The sequence below is a fragment of the Glycine max genome, chromosome 7 (genome assembly GCF_000004515.6).
Source record: "Glycine max cultivar Williams 82 chromosome 7, Glycine_max_v4.0, whole genome shotgun sequence".
Lineage (NCBI taxonomy): Eukaryota > Viridiplantae > Streptophyta > Magnoliopsida > Fabales > Fabaceae > Glycine > Glycine max.
In genome coordinates, this window is record NC_038243.2 from 7,960,562 (window position 1) to 7,979,348 (window position 18,787).

General features: G+C 31.3%; 1 protein-coding gene across 1 annotated transcript; it reads left to right on the forward strand.

Moving 5' to 3' along the window:
• Positions 1 to 5,442: 5,442 nt before the first annotated feature.
• On the forward strand, positions 5,443 to 13,941 carry LOC100776965 (DNA mismatch repair protein MSH7). The gene is made up of 17 exons (XM_003529952.5): positions 5,443 to 5,771; positions 6,710 to 7,250; positions 7,372 to 7,467; positions 7,557 to 7,612; positions 7,796 to 7,862; positions 8,298 to 8,393; positions 8,476 to 8,607; positions 8,718 to 8,751; positions 9,056 to 9,103; positions 9,895 to 10,091; positions 10,197 to 10,323; positions 10,422 to 10,699; positions 11,186 to 11,380; positions 11,880 to 12,284; positions 12,603 to 12,699; positions 12,919 to 13,046; positions 13,293 to 13,941. The coding sequence occupies exons 1-17, from the start codon at positions 5,506 to 5,508 to the stop codon at positions 13,767 to 13,769; spliced, it is 3,240 nt and encodes a 1,079-aa protein (XP_003530000.1). The 5' UTR covers positions 5,443 to 5,505; the 3' UTR covers positions 13,770 to 13,941.
• Positions 13,942 to 18,787: the final 4,846 nt, after the last annotated feature.

Below are 18,787 nucleotides of genomic sequence, written 5' to 3' on the forward strand. Positions count from 1 at the left end.
GCTTGTAAAATGTAACAAACCATTTCCGCAAAAATCCGAGCAAAATTAAGCAATCTACTACTTATTTATCTATTATTTATATAATAAAACAATGTAGCAAGCAAATTATAAAATTCTCCCTTTTAATTTTTTGACACATGTAACTTTCTTTTTTCTTATTTTTTTATATAATAAAGCAATGTACCCAGAAAATTACAAAATTACCCCTTTTAATTTTTTTGACATTGTCACTTTTTTTTTCTTCTTTCCTTCTTTCACAATTTCTCTCTTTCCCCCCTTTTTTCCTCTTTCTTTCATCTCTATCACTCACTCTTTCTTTCCTTTTTTTTTTTCTTTTTTTTATTTGACTTTCTTTCTTTCTTTTTTCTTTTTCCTTTTATTATTTTTTACAATATTTTTAAAAATGTTTTTTTCTTTCATTTTCCTTTTTATTTATCTGAAATATTAATATTAAATGAAACAATTTTGATTTAATGTTTAATAAATTTATATACAAAGTTTTATTATTTTACGTTTTTTTTTTGTTTTTCCTTCTATTATTTTTTTACAAATTTTTTTTAAAAAAAATGCTTTTTTCTCTTTCCTTTTCCTTTTTATTCATCTGCAATATTAATATTAAATGATACAATTTTTGACTGAATGTTTAATAAATTCATATACAAAATTTTATTAATTGTTTGATTCTATCTCATATGTTTTGTTGTTGCATTCTATATTGTTGATACCTGGGTTGGTCATTGATAAAATTACAATTTCAATAGATATGAGTGTATTTACATGAGACTTCAAGACATGGCCTCTGTTGAGTTCCTTTCCTGACATCACCACCTGCACTTTGTTCCACGGGACGTACCCTCAGTCAGCAAACGCCCTTGATATTTCTCCCATACAATAACATAATTTCTAAATGCTACACATTAATTTCTGCTTGACTTTTTTTATTTGCCTACTCAACAGGTTCAGAGGTTGGTGTCTATCTCAGTCATATATTATGAAAAGGGTCAGGCTTTCAAACTTTTGTCATGCGTATGTGTTACTGAACAAGTATGCAGTGCATTTAATTTCTTTCCATTCTCCACCCTATGTTCGCTGCACCTTTAAACACAAATCTCCACCATAACATTTCAGATAAGATTAGAGATATAAATGGATGTAAAAAAACCTGAACTTTCAGCATAAGAATAACTCAACTTTGGTTTGTTGAAACATGTGACAAGTCCAATGTATCATAATTATTTTTCATTTTAGAAAAATATAGGAATGAACACAATAGGTGCGAATGCACTATTAATTGACTATAATAACTTTATTAATGTTTTTAGGACATGACAATAGTGACCTACGATGTACAGGCGTTGCAACTCTTTCTCTTACCTTTTGAGTTTCTTTCACCTTTTTTTCCTATTATTATTTATTTACTATATATAATAAATAACCATTTTATTATTTATCCTACTCATCTTTTTAAATGTTTTTTCTTTTTTTTTCTTTTTATGCTGTATTATTTCTTTTTGTATTTTATCTATTCTACATTTTATTTTATTCTTTAACATTTTTAATATTAAATAATTTATGTTTACCAAAATAAGAACATTTAGTTAATATATTTATTGTAAAATAATAGTTTGATTCTTTGTTATTGGACAATCAAAATTAATTAATTTAAATTACTTTATCAATAATATTATAAATCAAAATATTTTTAGTTATAATAAAGACAAAAAATATGATTGACGATAGGTAAATTTGTCTATGATATAAACGACACAGTTTTTTCTCTAAATATTTAATATAATTACATAAAAAAATGCAACAATATTTTTTTTAACTTTGTAATCCTATAAAATTATTTTTACTTAGAAAATATTTTTATATAAATATATAATTAATGTATTAAAATTAATTTATTAAAATTATTTTTATTAATTTTTTTTAAATTGCTCACTCACTATATCATAAACTAAATTAGTTTTAATTTTTTTATGATAGAGATCATAATTATCATTTACGGACAATAATTATACTCTGCGCAATCATGGATGAACCATTATGGGAAAACCTCCTTTTATGAGTATTTAACATAGTTACATATCATATAAAATAAATTTAAATATTTTAATTAATGAATATTTTGTTGATTAGTATTGATATTTTAAGATTTAAATTTTTGTACTAAAAATAAATTTAAATCTAGTTATTTAATATATTTATTACATAATGATTTATTATTACAAAATAATTTTAAAATACTTACTAAGTAATGTCACAAATTAAATTAACTTTATTTTTTAAGATAGATACCATAAATATTATTTTTCTTGACATCAATCTGAATAAACTATTATGAATAATAAAACTCTTTGAATATTTAACAAAAATTCATATCAAAGACTCAAACAATATTTATTTTTAATTGAAAATCCTATAAGGAAAATTTACTTAGAAACTTTATAAAATAATGACATAAATGAACATTTTGTTGAATAATATTTATATCACGTGGTTGAAAAATTTATACTAAAAATTAATTTGAATCTAATTAGTTAATATATTTATTACAAACTTCTATTTTATCTCTATGTTAATAACTTTATATATTAAAATTTTATTAATTATTATATATATATATAGATATATATATATATATATATATTTTTACATAATTATATAATAAATATATTAAATTTAATTTATCAAATATCTTATTATTACAAAATATTGCATGCACAATAACATAATAAATTAAAATTAATTTTAATTTTTATGCTAGGAACTACAAGTATCATTCACTAGAATGGGGATGAGAATTTAAGTACCTATCATGTACTTATTGTATAATATTTTATTTAAATGTATGTATTGTTAGGTATGATATTTATTACAAAATAATATTTTTACTATACTTATAGTATTTTCATACAAAATGATTTTATTGGTTAATATTTATTGATACATGTTGAATTTTTTACATAAATAACAAACCATGTTTTGAAATTCTTTATTTATTATATAAATAATCTTCAACTAGGTATGACAAATAACTCTAAATCCATTTCGACTTTGACAAAAATATTCATTTTGATTGGTCAGTGGTACAAGTATTACATGATTCATTCTTTTAGAAGGGACAAAAATGAGTATCTTTTAATTTTTGTAACCATGGTATTGCTGCGAAGTTGTTTCCTTTGAGAAAGCAGTTATAAATTTTCATTGGGGACCTTAAAGTGTACACAAGGTAGATATTTTCCTCCTGACACAATTTATTCCATACTCATAGTACCACTTATTTTAACATGTCTGATTGCGAATGAGACTAATTTGTTACAATCTTCTATTAGAAGAATCAAATCCCTACAAGGTTGAAGATCATAATTATCTTGATTCATACAACTTTGTTATTAAGATTTAGAGCTTTGAAATAGTAAGGTAAAATGCATATATATCAATCCTTTACTGTATTAGACAAATCAACATTTTTTAGTAGTTGTTCTCAATAGTTATCCCTATGAAGATGATTAACATGCTCGACCAGTTAGTGTTTCTTTAGAGGAAGATATAAGAGTTCCAAATTATTTGTCTATCTGATTTGAAAGTATTTTCCGTCCATAATATCAGTGACTATCTATCCCACATATATACATACAAAAGTGAAAATTTAGGTTAATTTTGTTGCTATTTTAAATTAGTAGTTAATATTTTATCCTATTGTAGAGATTCAAAGTTAGCTTCAATATGCCAGCAACAATTGTTTCTCAAATTTATATATGCCATACAACTAAAAATCAAGGGCCATAATGTTTTATAATTTGGATACAATATACAACCACATATTACCTACAACATTATCTTAAGACTTAAGTCCTTTTTTATTACCTAGGGATTAAAGTTGTTATTGACATATTGCAAACACAACATTTGATTTTGAAGGAAATAATCAAGTTTGGAACAATCATTCATGATCTTCATAGCATACATCTCAATAAGTAATTTCAATTTCAAAATAACATTTGAAATATCACTTTGAGGCTATTTTAACTTTCTTTTTAGCTTTTGTTCCCAATTATTTTCATTAAACAAAATTCGTGCGGGGGATTTATGAGTGTAATAGTTACTAGCATCCATCAATATAATCATGCATTTAGTGACTACTTTTGTTCTTACAATTAAAAAGTTTTTGATATAATCTTCATGAGTTACCACCTTCATATTAACTAAAAGGCTTGAGAATTTTATTAAACATAAATTAGGAGTAATTAGACTAATTAGGATCTTCTAAGTTAGTTCTAAATTGATCTCAACATTTTTTAATGTATTTTTTATATTATTTCATTATGCTATAAATGATTATTTTTTCCTCATATAATTTATTATTCACTTTTAAATCAAATATTTTTACACAAGTTTTGTTTTCAAGAATGCACACAACCATTGCACGAGTTACCAACAAGTTAAAGTAAGAAAGGTAAAGCACTGGAAGCGAAATTCGCTGAATAGTATAAAAGTCGGTAAATTTACATCAGAGGGACCCTTTTAGTAACTATTTACCAAACATGGTCCATTTTGAAAGTATTTACGGAGGGGATTCCTTTTTACAAAGGGTGCCGCCATCACCAATGACGAGACACCAGTCTCGCCAATGGAAGGGGCGAGACAGGGTGAGGTGGAGACAGTCTCGCCAATGGGAGGGGCGAGACAGGCTGATGTGATGGTGCCGCCAGTGCTTGTGGCAATACATGGAGAAGGAAGAAAATATTATCGGTCTGTATAGCAAAACAACTGGCTTAATTTTGCATTTTTTTTATTTTTTTAATAAAAGAAGTACATGTTATTTATATTTTTTTTCTCATCTTTCGAAACTGGGTCACGAAGCACATATGCTTTGCAAAAGATTATTTCCCTTAGTCTTATAGTCTTCATTCTTTATATAAAGCATTATGTTTATATAATTAAAGAAAAGCATATGAGCCGCCAGTACTTATGGCGATATTTAATGTGGCAAATAAAATATTTTTATTTTATACAGTTTGATAATAAGAAGGTATATTAAATATTTTTATATAATAAAAAAATCAGTTTCTCTTGTTATTTCTCTTGTTTTTTATAAAAAAATATTAATAGAAGTGATTTATAATTACAACTAAGATTATTTAACTATTAAACATATTTTTAAAATTAAAATGAGAATTATTATGAGTAAAAATGTAAAATGAAATTCACTAATTAAGTTAAGAATTTTAATAATTCTCATTTTAAAATTCATTAATTATTATTAATGAATTGGTGTGATGAGCCTGTCTTGCCCCTCCCATTGGCAAGACTGCCTTTGTAAAAAGGAACTCCTTCATAAATATTTTCAAAAGAAACCTATTTAGTAAATAGTTACAAAAAGGTCCTATGAGGTAAATTTGCCTATAAAAGTCTCTCCAGCTAATTCTACTGCGAACGAACTGCTCAACTCAAGGGTTAAGCGCTCAAATATTTTTTGGCGCCAAAAATTTCAACACTATGCTTAGATATTTTCACCGAATTTCCGGCGACCGGCCACCCACCACTCCGCCGGTTCAGCAGCCCAACGGCAACGTCACTGCCGCTGTCAACCAACGGCCACCGGCCGATGACGTCAGAGGAACCGACACGCCACCGGAAAAGGTGCCGCGGCGCGTTTTACCGGCAAATTTCGCGCCAAACGAGAAAGAATCTGGTCCCTCCCTGTTTGAAAGCATCATGCACAAATTTGTCAAGGTCGACGACAACGAAAGAGTTACTCAGAGGTACGCTTCGCTATTTTCCTTCTCCGACTAGTTACCTTAGGGTTTTATGAAAGTGCGAGAAAACGGAATTTGTTTCGTTTGTACTTTGGAACATTCCAATACTTTTTTTGCCTATTGCTTTGATATTCGTTTTGCGTCAAAGGTGAAGCACTGGTGAGTTTATTAGGAAATGATGCTATGGAAATGTGGTTGATCTATTCAGTGATAATAGGTCGAATAGAAGCAGGATTTTCTATGCATGTTAGAGAGTATTGAACTAAAGATGCCATCGATATTGAAATGGAAGCAGTTTTTGTTTTGTAGTGGAAAGTTGTTTTTATTGGATGCTACGAAGGATTTAAATTGTGGTTGCCGTTGCAGTTTCGTTGTGATCCTTGATGTTATAGAAATTTGTGGACAATGCCGCCGCAATTGTGGTTGCAGTGGCTCCAAAAATCTTAATGTTGCAGACGAAAGTGGGCAGAGCTTCTTCCTTCATAGCTGAGTTATGGGGAATTTATTAAGGTCTTCAGATGGCTCAATCAAAAGGCTTCTATTATGTGGATTCTGAAATAGTTGTTAAGACTTAAGAGCATCACTGGGTGCTCAGAGGGTAGTACAATGGGTTGGAGAGTGATGCTTTAAATTCGTAGATTACTGAATGATGGGTGGAGAGTTTGTGTTTCCCATATTTACCAAGAGGGGAATGCCTGTGTGGATGCTTTAGCTAAATTGGCCTGCAATATGGAAGTTGATGTCTTGATGTATGAGCAGCCACCGGCTTATCTGACTTTGTTGCTTTGCTCTGATGTTATTAGGGTCACTGCCCCTCAATTAATTTCGTTGTAGTTCCTTTTTTGGGCTCAGGCCCCATTGAATTCCAAGAGAAATTACAGGTGTGGACTGTTTTTTAAAACATGTCTATGAGTATCTCAGGTGCTTTTTTTATTTTTTTGCAGGAGCCACTCATTGAATGGTAGTTTGCCTAAATCTTCTTTACCAGTGGGAATATGTGCTGATACTGATTGTAAAGTGGTGAACAAGGCAGAAGCAGCTTTTCAACCTTTGGTGAAAGTGAAAGATAATGCTGTGAATTTCAAGGAAAAGGCTAATCAAGAGAACATTGTGGTGGTTGAAACTGATGATAATGTCACTGGACCAGAAACCCCAGGGATGCTGCCTCTTGCTTCTCATGTGAAGCGAAGTCGAGAGGATGGATCCAAGTTTGGTTCGTTGCTGAATTCTGGCAAACGAGTTAGATTTCTTGACGGTTCATTGGAATTGGACATGACTAAGAAGGAAGCAGAAGTGGCTAGCAAGTTTGAATGGCTCGATCCTTCTCGAATCAGGGATGCTAATGGAAGAAGGCCGGATAATCCTTTGTATGACAGGACAACGCTTTATATTCCTCCAGAAGTTTTGGGGAAAATGTCAGCATCACAGAAACAGTATTGGAGTGTCAAATGTAAATATATGGATGTTTTGCTTTTTTTTAAAGTGGTTAGTTAATCAAGCTCTTTGAATATTGGTGTTTTAATTCCTCTGTTTCCTGTGGTTTATTTGTTTTATTATGCATAACCTTTGGTTAATAATAGTATGCCACAATTAATGGTCAATGCAGGGAAAATTTTATGAGCTTTATGAAATGGATGCCGACATTGGCCATAAGGAGCTTGATTGGAAAATAACGTTAAGTGGTGTTGGAAAATGTCGGCAGGTGATTTCAAATTTTTGTTTTTGTTGGTTCTTGGCCTGTTTTCCTGTTAGTTTATCTCTTCAGTGAGTGGTTTTTACTTGTTGGTTCAGGTTGGTATATCTGAAAGTGGGATTGATGATGCTGTTCTAAAGCTGGTTGCACGTGGGTAAGGATGGCATGGATTTGATTTGATAGTTGGTAGTGAAACTATATTTATCATATGCCAAATGATGATTTTGTACACCATATAGATCATTGTAGCTAATTCTAGATAGATTGGACTGTATGTGTTAAATCTCAATAATAAATTTAATTGTTGTAGACTTAGTACACTACTTTCATTGTGAAGGTATAAGGTTGGACGAGTGGAGCAATTAGAGACATCTGGAGAAGCAAAGTCTAGAGGAGCTAACTCTGTAAGTTTTCTCATTCTTGGAGTTGTGTTGGCTACCTAGCTTCAGAAGGTTCATCAAGATGTTTTCAACATTTGGCTGTGCTTGATGAGTTATGCTTCAACAATCATTATTTTTTATACCCACACACAGATTCTGTAGCTTACTGTAACTACACAAGAGATTAGTTCAGGTCTCTATTTCATCAGATAATATTTACTCTTGTGTGTTAATTTTATTTTATCCAATATGATGTAGGGAACTTTTATGAAGTTTCTAATTGATATTGGGACTGTATATTTGACAGGACACACAGTTGTCACTTGAAAATGTTCCTGTTTTTGTTGATTAAATTATTACAAGACATCAGAAGTCTTTGTATAATATCGTATCTTGTATCTTTTATGCTTTTGAATTGACTGCTTTTGTGCATGGTATTGCGTCACCACTGGATTGCAGGTTGTTCGGAGAAAATTAGTTCAGGTACTCACTCCATCAACCAATGTGGATGGTAATATTGGTCCTGATGCTGTTCACCTTCTTGCAATAAAAGAGGTACTTCTCACTGTTACTTAGTTATTCATTTTTTATATGCCATTGTAGTTAGGTATGATGGTGAGTTATATGTTTTCTACAGGAAAACAATGTCTTGGATAATGGTGCAGTTGTGTATGGATTTGCTTTTGTTGATTGTGCTCGGCTTAGATTTTGGGTTGGCTCCATAGACGACGATGCTTCCTGTTCTGCTTTGGGGGCTTTATTGGTGCAAGTATGCTCACAATACCCCTCCCTATTCCTGATTTTTGATTTAGTTAATGTGAATGGTCATTCTGATTTGTCAAACTGTTAGCTAATTTGATTCTGGGAATTGGATTTTAGGTGTCACCCAAGGAAGTTATATATGATAGTAGAGGTGAACACTGAGAAGTCTTATTGCTTGGCCTTTAACTTGAATTGAAATGCTGGCTACACAGTATTTGATACATTTATTTTTTCTTACATGCTATTAATGGGTGAATTTTATGTTAATTTCTTTGAATAACTTGAGCCAGTGTGCCCACTTTTTATTTTTTGGGTCTCACATAAAATTCACCCAATAATAAAACAAATGTGTTGGAAAGAATGTATTAAGGAGTGTTGGTAGTATTCCTCTTGATTTGAATGCACTTCAATTCTAAAGGTTATATCTTCATGTTAAAAAATATGATGTTTTACAGGTTTGTCCAAAGAAGCTCAGAAGGCACTTAGAAAATTCTCGTTGAATGGTGAGATGTGATCCTTCATTGTGGTTTAGGGGTACACTAGCATGATATTGAAAGCATTCTAGAATTTTAAATGGGTGTTTCTGCTGCTGTATTTATTATGCTTTGCCGTGGAAGCTGTATGTGAATTACAACACTAGCTGGAAAATAATCATTTTTTCACAGTTTTGTATCATAAATTAATAGCAAACAGAGATATAAGGTAGGTCTAGTGGTGAAGGGAGAATGGAAGGGGGGAGAGGTCGCGGGTTTGAATCCCCCCGCTAACAAAAACTAACAATACTAACAACTAACATTTGCCTATCCAAAAAAAAAAGTTAATAGCAAACATCTAGTGGTGGTCAATTATTGTGACCTAAGTAATTCCTTGGTGAAGAAAGCGATGTTTTAATATTTACACTATAAGGTGTACTTTACAAATGACCAACACAGTTGATCCTTGTACTGTATCCCTATAATATCTGCAAATATATACAGAACAAAATGATTCCATAGAATTAGGCTACCTATTCCCTTTTGAAATTAAGCTGGTATGGATATTACCTTTGTGACACTGCAAACAGTTTTATTTGTACAATGTGAATAATTTGAGTTTTCAAAATATTTTTGCACTTTGTTAGGAATTGGAGTTATTTTTGCACTTTGTTGCAGTTAGATATTTCGGCATAACATTAACTTTTTATAGCATTAAGTCTTTAAAATATTTTGTTTACTGTGTTAAGTTGAATTTATTCATTTTAAATTTTTTGAAAAGCATCCTTGAATCTCATTATTGATTTCTGTTCTCGTTGCAGGTTCGAGGACACTACAGTTCACTCCAGTTCAGTCCATCACTGACTTGGTGAACAATGAAATTAGGGATTTAATTCACTCAAAGGGATACTTCAAAGGCTCGTCTCATTTGCTGGATCATGTACTGAGCAATGTGATTCATCGTGAAATCACCTTGTCTGCCCTAGGCAGGCTGATTGGTCATCTGGATAGATTGATGGTACACTTTTGTACTTACAATGATGCCCTTCTAGAGAGGGTTAGCACTAAATGTATCTGCATGCATGTTGTTTAAGATAATTAATCTGTTCCACTTTTCATACAGCTGGATGATGTCCTACAGAATGGGGATTTATATCCATACCAAGTTTACAAGGGTTGCCTCAAAATGGATGGTCCAACAATGATAAATCTAGAACTCTTTTTCAATAATGAGGATGGTGGCAAATCAGGCTAGTACTTGTCCTATTTGAGCACTCTTAACATTCCAATATGTTTTCATTAGAAAATTCTGTGTGAAATCATGACATCTATTCTGCTTGAGTTTCAGGTTCATTGTACAATTGTCTTGATAAGTGTGTAACTTCATCTGGAAAGCGGCTTCTTAGGAACTGGATCTGCTGTCCATTAATAGATCCTGAAATAATTAACAAAAGGCTTGATGTAGTGGATGATCTAATGGCTAACCCAGAGATTGTGCCACATATTGCTCAACATCTTCGCAGGCTTCCAGACTTGGAACATTTGCTTGGCCGAATTAAGTCCAGCCTTCAATTATCAGGCCCTCTCTTATTGCCCCTATTGGGAAAGAAAATATTGAAGCAGAGGGTGAGTTCTGCTACTGTTTTTCATGTCAATTTTGTAAAGGATATGCTTATTCTTTCTTAGTATGACTTCTGAACAATTTTTCTTCACTCATTTTGGAGCTATCTACTCATTTTAATGTGAAAAAAAGAAGACTTGGCCGCAACATCTTATTTTAATATCATGATACTAGTGTTTCTCATGTCTATATTACTTCGTCATCTATTTCATGCCTTGGAGAATGGAGATTGGAGACTGCATTGGTTAGAAGAAAAAACATGTGGCTATTACATAAACAGTGAAATTGGCATTGGAAAAGTTTATGGGGAAAAATCTGATCATATTGTTTGTTCAAAACTTAGTTGTCCATGCGGGATAACCTATATATACATGTTTGGGATTTTTAGACTAATTTATGATATGTATAAAATCCGTACTGAAGGTTATATTATGATTGTTGTTGTACTACTTTTCTGTTGTTATGTGCACATAATTTTTAATGTAATACAGGTGAAAGTGTTTGGATCACTTGTGAGAGGCCTTCGGACTGCTTTGAGTTTGTTGCTTCTTCTACAGAAAGAGCAGCCTCTAATATCGTCTTTGACCAAAGTTTTTAAACTTCCAATTCTGACTGGTAGTAACGGGCTTGATCAATTTCTTGCTCAGTTTGAAGCAGCAGTAGACAGTGACTTCCCAAATTACCAGGTATTTTTCTTACTTGGCACTTGAATTTGGGGCTTAGGCATTTGGGTTTGCCTGGCCTGATTTGGGTCATAGTCTAATTCGTGCCAGGCTGGGCCAAATAAAAATTACTAAATCTTTATTTTTCCTGACTCAGTCAGCCCCTATTTCAGGCTACTCAGACTAGTTTATTAGGTTTGAATCATTTGATTCATTTTGGCACCTTGTGTAATAACCCTTTTAGCCAGTTTAATATATTATACCTGAGATCTTTCTAATTAAAATTTTCAAAATCATCATAATTATTAAATCCATTTCTAGTTTGTTTTTGTTAAGATAAAAAGTTTGCAGCACAGTTGATTCTTACTGAATTTTTTACTGTAGATAATTGGCATTTTTAGCAGTTTGATGTATGGAAAATGTTTATTTTCATTTTCATCAATTATATGGTCATGTTTGGAAACATATGCAGTGCTGTGTTATCTTTGAGTGTATGTACGTCTAACTGTATAGTTGGTGCTAGAATCACAATGTTGCAGATTCTGATGCTGAAACACTCAAAATACTTGCTGAATTATTTTTGGAGAAAGCTGCTCAGTGGTTTGAAGTTGTTCATGCCATCAATTGCATTGATGTATTAAGATCTTTTGCTGTTACTTCTACCTTTTCTTGCGGAACTATGTCTAGGCCAGTTATAGTGGCATCAAAAGGTACAAGTAAAGACAATGGCAGAACAGTGCTCAAGATGAAGGGACTATGGCATCCATTTGCCCTTGGAGACAGTGGATGTTTGCCTGTCCCCAATGATGTGATCCTTGGTGAGAATGAAGATGGGTTGTATCCTCGAACTTTGCTGCTTACTGGACCAAACATGGGTGGAAAGTCAACACTTCTGCGTTCCACCTGTCTGGCTGTTATTATGGCCCAGGTTTTCCCTCTTCACCCCTTTACTTGTTTGATTAAGCCAGACATCATTGTTGAGTAGTTACTTATAAATTAAACTACTTTGATCTCACTGCCTGTTTAAATATATATACAAAGAAAAACTGTAGAACATTTTGCTCCTCCTGGTGGCAAAAAAATATTGCTCAATTTGGAAAAAGGATGGTCATTTTATTTAGACAGATCAAGGGTGCTGATGCATGATACTATAAAACCTCAAGGGAAGTGCATTTGACATTTTATATGGTTTACTCTGTCAGATTGTTCTGATTCCTCTTTTATAATGTTTCCAATGTCTTTGCAGCTAGGCTGTTATGTGCCATGTGAAAGTTGTGTTCTCTCAGCTGTGGATATCATCTTCACACGACTTGGAGCCAAAGATAGAATCATGACAGGCGAGAGTAAGTACTCTAACAAAAACAAATGAGCTTTATGGTTTTGTGACATGCTTGCCCATCAGAGGTTTTTCCTACCTAAACACATTGATATTTCTGTTGGCATTAATAAGGTTTTTCAGAACTTGGAAAATGTAGAAAATTGGTCTCAAAATGTGCATGTGTATAGAGACGGTTTACCTGACTTTATGGATTGCCAATGCCAACAAACTTTGTATTTTTTAGGTACCTTCTTTATTGAGTGTACTGAAACGGCATCGGTGCTTCAGAATGCTACTCAAGATTCTCTTGTTATCCTTGATGAATTGGGTCGGGGAACAAGCACTTTTGATGGCTATGCCATTGCTTATGCAGTGAGACTCTACTCTTCACTAGTATTTTCAATCTTTTATGTTAAATGAAGTTTTTGGTTCTGTTTTTAAGTACTGCATTTCTATACTTTACTGGGTGGATATGCTCGAAAGTTAAACACTAGAGTGCCCATTGAACAGGGTAAAGAAATAAAAACTGTCTTTTTTTTTTTTACTTTGCTCTAAGCCTGGGTAAAATCTTTTAGATTATTATGACCTTTAGTAATTTGTGATTTTGATAATGTTTAGGTATTCCGGCATCTGATTGAAAAAGTTAACTGTCGCATGCTATTTGCCACCCACTACCATCCACTCACGAAAGAGTTTGCTTCTCATCCACGTGTTATAATGCAACACATGGCTTGTGCTTTCAATTCAAAATCGGATACCCACTCCATGCGTGATCAGGAACTAGTTTTCCTATATCGGCTTGCCTCCGGACCATGTCCAGAGAGCTACGGCTTGCAGGTGGCCCTCATGGCTGGAATCCCAGAAAAAACGGTAAACATTGCTTCTAAGTCAAGCCAGAAGATGAAAAAATCAATTGGACAAAGTTTTAGGTCAAGCGAACAGAGATCAGAGTTCTCAACCCTTCATGAAGAATGGTTGAAGACCTTGGTATCTATCTCACGCATAGAGGATTGTAACTCTTTGGATGAAGATGCTTTAGATACATTAATCTCTCTGTGGTATGAACTTAAAACTTCATTTATATCAGGCAAGTAAAGATGTAGGTGGCGATAGGTAGTGCCAGCAATCTGACTTGAATAGGAACTGCATGTAATTATTCTCAAGTACATTTATTTTCATTTTGAGAAATCGATGGCTCCTCTTTTGTTTGGGAGGAGAGAATTTTATAGATTTATAAAAAATACTATTATACCTTTCAAATTAAATGAGCCAGATATCACATCCATGAGTTAATATAATTGATTACTATTTCAACATTATCGATTATATAATTGCATTTAATCAAATTATAAGAGCCAGATATCATCCATGAGTTAATATAACTGATTACTATTCCAACATTATCGATTATATAATTGCATTTACTCAGCACACAAGTGTGATTGTTGGAGCTTTCCGTGGTACATGAGTAGAATGCCTAGTGGGTCACAAGAAACAAAACATAATAATGGTAACATTGACTTACTATCTCAAATCCCCCCTCCAGCCAAAGTGTGAAGACGATGCAAATTTATCTCCCTTGTAAGGGTGTTGCTTTGGGCACCTAGTATTTTTGTTATTTTTGCTGGGACATCCAGCAACCTAGGTGAAAGGGCTAACATGTCCTTCACCTGTTTAATATAAATAGGAACAATGACTCGTTGGTATCAGTCACTGCCTCTCTCGTGTGCCGCTTCTTCTTTCTTCTTCTTCGTCCTCTGCTTCTTCTTTCTTCTTCTCTGCTTCTTTGTTTCTTCTCGTTCCTCCGCTTTGCACACATTGGTGCTTCTTCTCACGCTTTCTCACACATGTTGCTGCTTCCTTTGGTTCTTCTTCTTCCCGGTTCATCTTCTTCTTTGCTACTGCTTCTTCTTGTAAGTTATCCTTCGTGTTTATACATGTTGTCACGCACTTTGCTTGATTTATTGTTTTGCTTGAAAGAATGTATTGAATCAATGGTGGAAAAAACCTTATTTTTCTGGAAAAAAAACCTATATGGATTATTGATTTGTATGATTTTTTTTATTTAATTGAAAAAAATTGTGAATTATTTTTGAAATTGTTTTGTAGTGTAATTATGTTTTGTAATAATTTGTGTAATTTGATAATGTATTGATTTGTATTATGTATGGGCTTATTTGGTCAAAAATATTTTTCTTGATTTGTTTGTTAAGTATTGATTTTTGTATAAAAACAAAAAAAAATATTTTAGTTATTACTAAGATTAGATTAGATTACTAAGATTAGATTAGATTTCCAAAACTAAGATTAGTTTCGCCAAAAAATTAATTTAAAATATTGTAATATTATATTTGTTTAACTTTTAAAAAAATTGAAACAAATATTTAAAAGATATTAAATTTGTTACTTATAAAAATATTGAAATCATAAAAAGTATTTAAAATAATTTAAATTTGTTAAAACAAAAAATTTAAATTATTTAAATTTGTTATACAAAATATTGAAACAAATATTTTAATTGTATAATAAATTTGTTAGTTATAAAAAATGATTGAAATAAAATTTTAAAATATATTAAATTTGTTAGTTATAAAAAATATTGTCACAAAAATTTAAAATATTTTAAAATTGTTAGTTTTAAAAAATTGATTGAAAAGAAAATTTAAAATAAAATTGATTTTAAATTTTAAAAATTGATGAAACCAAAATTTAAAATTTAAAATATGATTGATTTTTTTTAAATATATTAAATTTGGTAGTTAAAAAAATATTGAAACCAAAATTTAAAATATATTAAGATTTTTAATTTTAAAAAATGATTAAAATTAAATTTGGTAGTTATACAAAATATTAAAATCGAAATTTAAAAGATACTAAGATTGTTAGTTTTAAAAAATATTGAAAGAAATATTGTAAATAATTAAATTATTTGTTTTAAAAAAAATGATTTAAACAAAAATGTAAAAGATTTTAAAATTGTTAGTTTAAAAAACAACTAGAGGTCTCGGACACGCTTTAGGCCGCCAAGCAATTGGAAAGTTGGGAAGGAAAGAGGCGAGTGACGATGATACTGATGCCCGTAGGCAGCGACAACAGGCGCATGTTGTCGAGGATCCTCCTATGGTCGCATAGAATTTAAATGAAGAACAACAACAACCACCTGTTGAAGAAGCTCTCATCAAAAGAACTTTTACATGGACAATTAACCAAACTCCCTCCATGACATAATCTCATGCATTCTTTTGAGCAACCAGGGTTTTGCACTCTGCCTTCAATGTGAAACCGGCACAGTAAGTTGGTAGCATTTGGGAATACAGTTTTCACTGTATTCATCAAAGACAAATCTCTATCGGTGACAATAACCCCGAGGAATGCATCAACTCTCATGAAAAGACCTTGAAATCGCTGTAGAACCCAAAAAACATTATTAAGACGTTCTCCTTCCAAGCAAGCAAAAGCAACAGAGAATGTCATTCTTATTGGTGTAATATCAACAATATCAAGCAACGACAGTTTGTACCTATTTGTGTTTTGTAGGTACTTTCAATCAAGAAAACCAAATTACAAGAATTGGTTAATTTTACTGCATCAGGATGACTCCAGAACAAGTCACGTATAACATTATCATCCTTCATCCTATGCCACTGAATATATTGATCTCGATCAAGCAGCATCATGAGCTGTTACATTTCGGTGTTACTCCCTCTTATGGAAGAACGGTAAGCATGTCTGACATTGTAAATTTGTTTGATTGTTGTGTAACTATTGACATTGTGCTCCTTCAACGTCAAGAGAATATTTCTTGACTTTACCATGAATTTTGTCATATCAACAACAACAATCTTCTCATCTTTAGTCAGTCTACCCGCATATGGATGTCCAACCAATGACTTTGTCATTTTATGATTGTGAACCCCACAAATTAACTTCACCATCCATCCTTCTCCCCTCAAAACTAGTTTCGCACGCAACTTAAACGGGCATCCACATTTTCTATTGTCAGTTCATGTTCTTACCAAATCATTCTTCTTAGGCCTATACTCACCACTCCTTTCGCAGGCTATTAACAAAAATGAGACCCTTCCTCTAACAATATTGGTGTCTGACTTCATTATCACGACAACAAATCCAATGTCACGAGTCACCGATCGAGCCCAATGTAAAATTTTCATCACGACTAAAAAACAACTATAACACAATTCAAAAAAAGTCTGAGATCAATAAACATTTACGTAATATAATTACTGTACCAGCAACAAATTAGACAAATACCTGAGAAGTATTAAAGGCATCAGAGCAATCAATGTGTTCTACTTTCACGCCAACATCTCTTATTTTCAACATTCATATCAACTTTTTCAGACATGATACTATCACACATTCACTGTTCTTCGTCCATCTTAATAAAATATTTAACAAATTCAATGATAAAAAAGTACAACTTTAAAAAATTATACAATCACCTCATTTATTATCGACACAAATATAGCTCTATACAAAAATAAAATCAAAATGTATTGTACATCATATAACCACATACTAGATTTTTACTACATATCTTCATTAAAATATCATTCAATAAATATCATATAAATTCTAATAAATACATCATTCAATAAAATATCATATAAATTCTAATAAAAACATCATTCAATAAAATACCAAATTTATTTAATTATTAATCACTGTAATAAATATTAAAATACATAATTCAGTTAAATGTATACACAAAATTGTTTTAGCAATCTAATATTACTTTTACCAATCTAATTACTAAATTATTTTCAATTAATTACTAAATTAATTTTTAAGCAATCTAATGTTAGTTTTAGCAATTTTAAAAACTTTATATATATTATCATTTTTTTACCAATCTAATTACTAAATACATTGTTTTATTTTTTTTAATGATACTATAAAATAATATCACCATATCAATATTTCTAAAATTACTAAAACTATTACAAAAAAATTACACTACAAAACAAATTAAATATAAAATTCAGAAAATTTTATTTACAATTAAAAAAAATTAAAACCTACGGATTGACAATCCATATGAGTAATACGGATTATTGATCTGTATGGCAATACAGATTGATGATCCGTATGAGTCATATAAATAAGCAATCAGTATATTTCTAATTTTTTTTTACGTATCTCTTCTTTTTCCCGTACACCACTGGAGACAAAAAAATGCTTGAAAAATGAGACTAACAGAAGCAACTTATATTAAAGGAGTGAGATTTTGCAGAAAAAAAAGAAGACATTGCAGAAATGAAAAACGGATGCTTCCATTTGCGCAAAGTTAAATTCATCGTCGCTACCAAACAAGGCGTTATATAGACAATGTAAATGATTATGTAATTATTTGAATAAATAATATATGAATTTTACATACAAATAAAGTGTTTTCACTCTTATAGTAATTAATTAAACTTTGTTTTCTGTCAAAAATAAAAATTAACATTTGTTTACATACTGATAAAAAATTTAACCTTTACATAACACTGAATGTTTATTAAAACCTATTACTTCCCACTCAGGCCAAATAAAAAATGAAAAGGAGATTTCAATTAGTCATTAAACACTTTTTTTAACAGAACTAGCCATTAAGCACTTAAGATTAACGATACTCTAAAATTTCTTATATTTAAATGTAAATACCAAAAAAAAGAGATTCTTCTATGTACCAGTTTAAACTATTTGTACGGGTAGCATAGAAATAAAAATCCATTGCAAACTTTTCGATAAACTATAAATAAACGTAAGTTACGTAACATTGCTCCAAAACAAAATGCTACATCTCCTCCTCAAATATTAATTAGCAACCATAGAAAAACAAATTAAATCTACCACTTCTTTCCCAAACAATCCGGCAATCCCTTTTCCCATGATTCTATGTCCTCACACACATACGAAATTCTCTCTCTTTCCTTTGTACTCGGTCTTCTCCACTCTCACTGCAACCTAGGTACAACCTCTGAAAAAGAAAAACAAAAACACGTAAATTTCAATATCAACATGCACAAACAGAGTAAAAAGTAAAAAGTAGAGTACGTCCTTAACATGCAAGGTTAGTTAACCTATTTTTAAAAAGAACGTTAATTTGC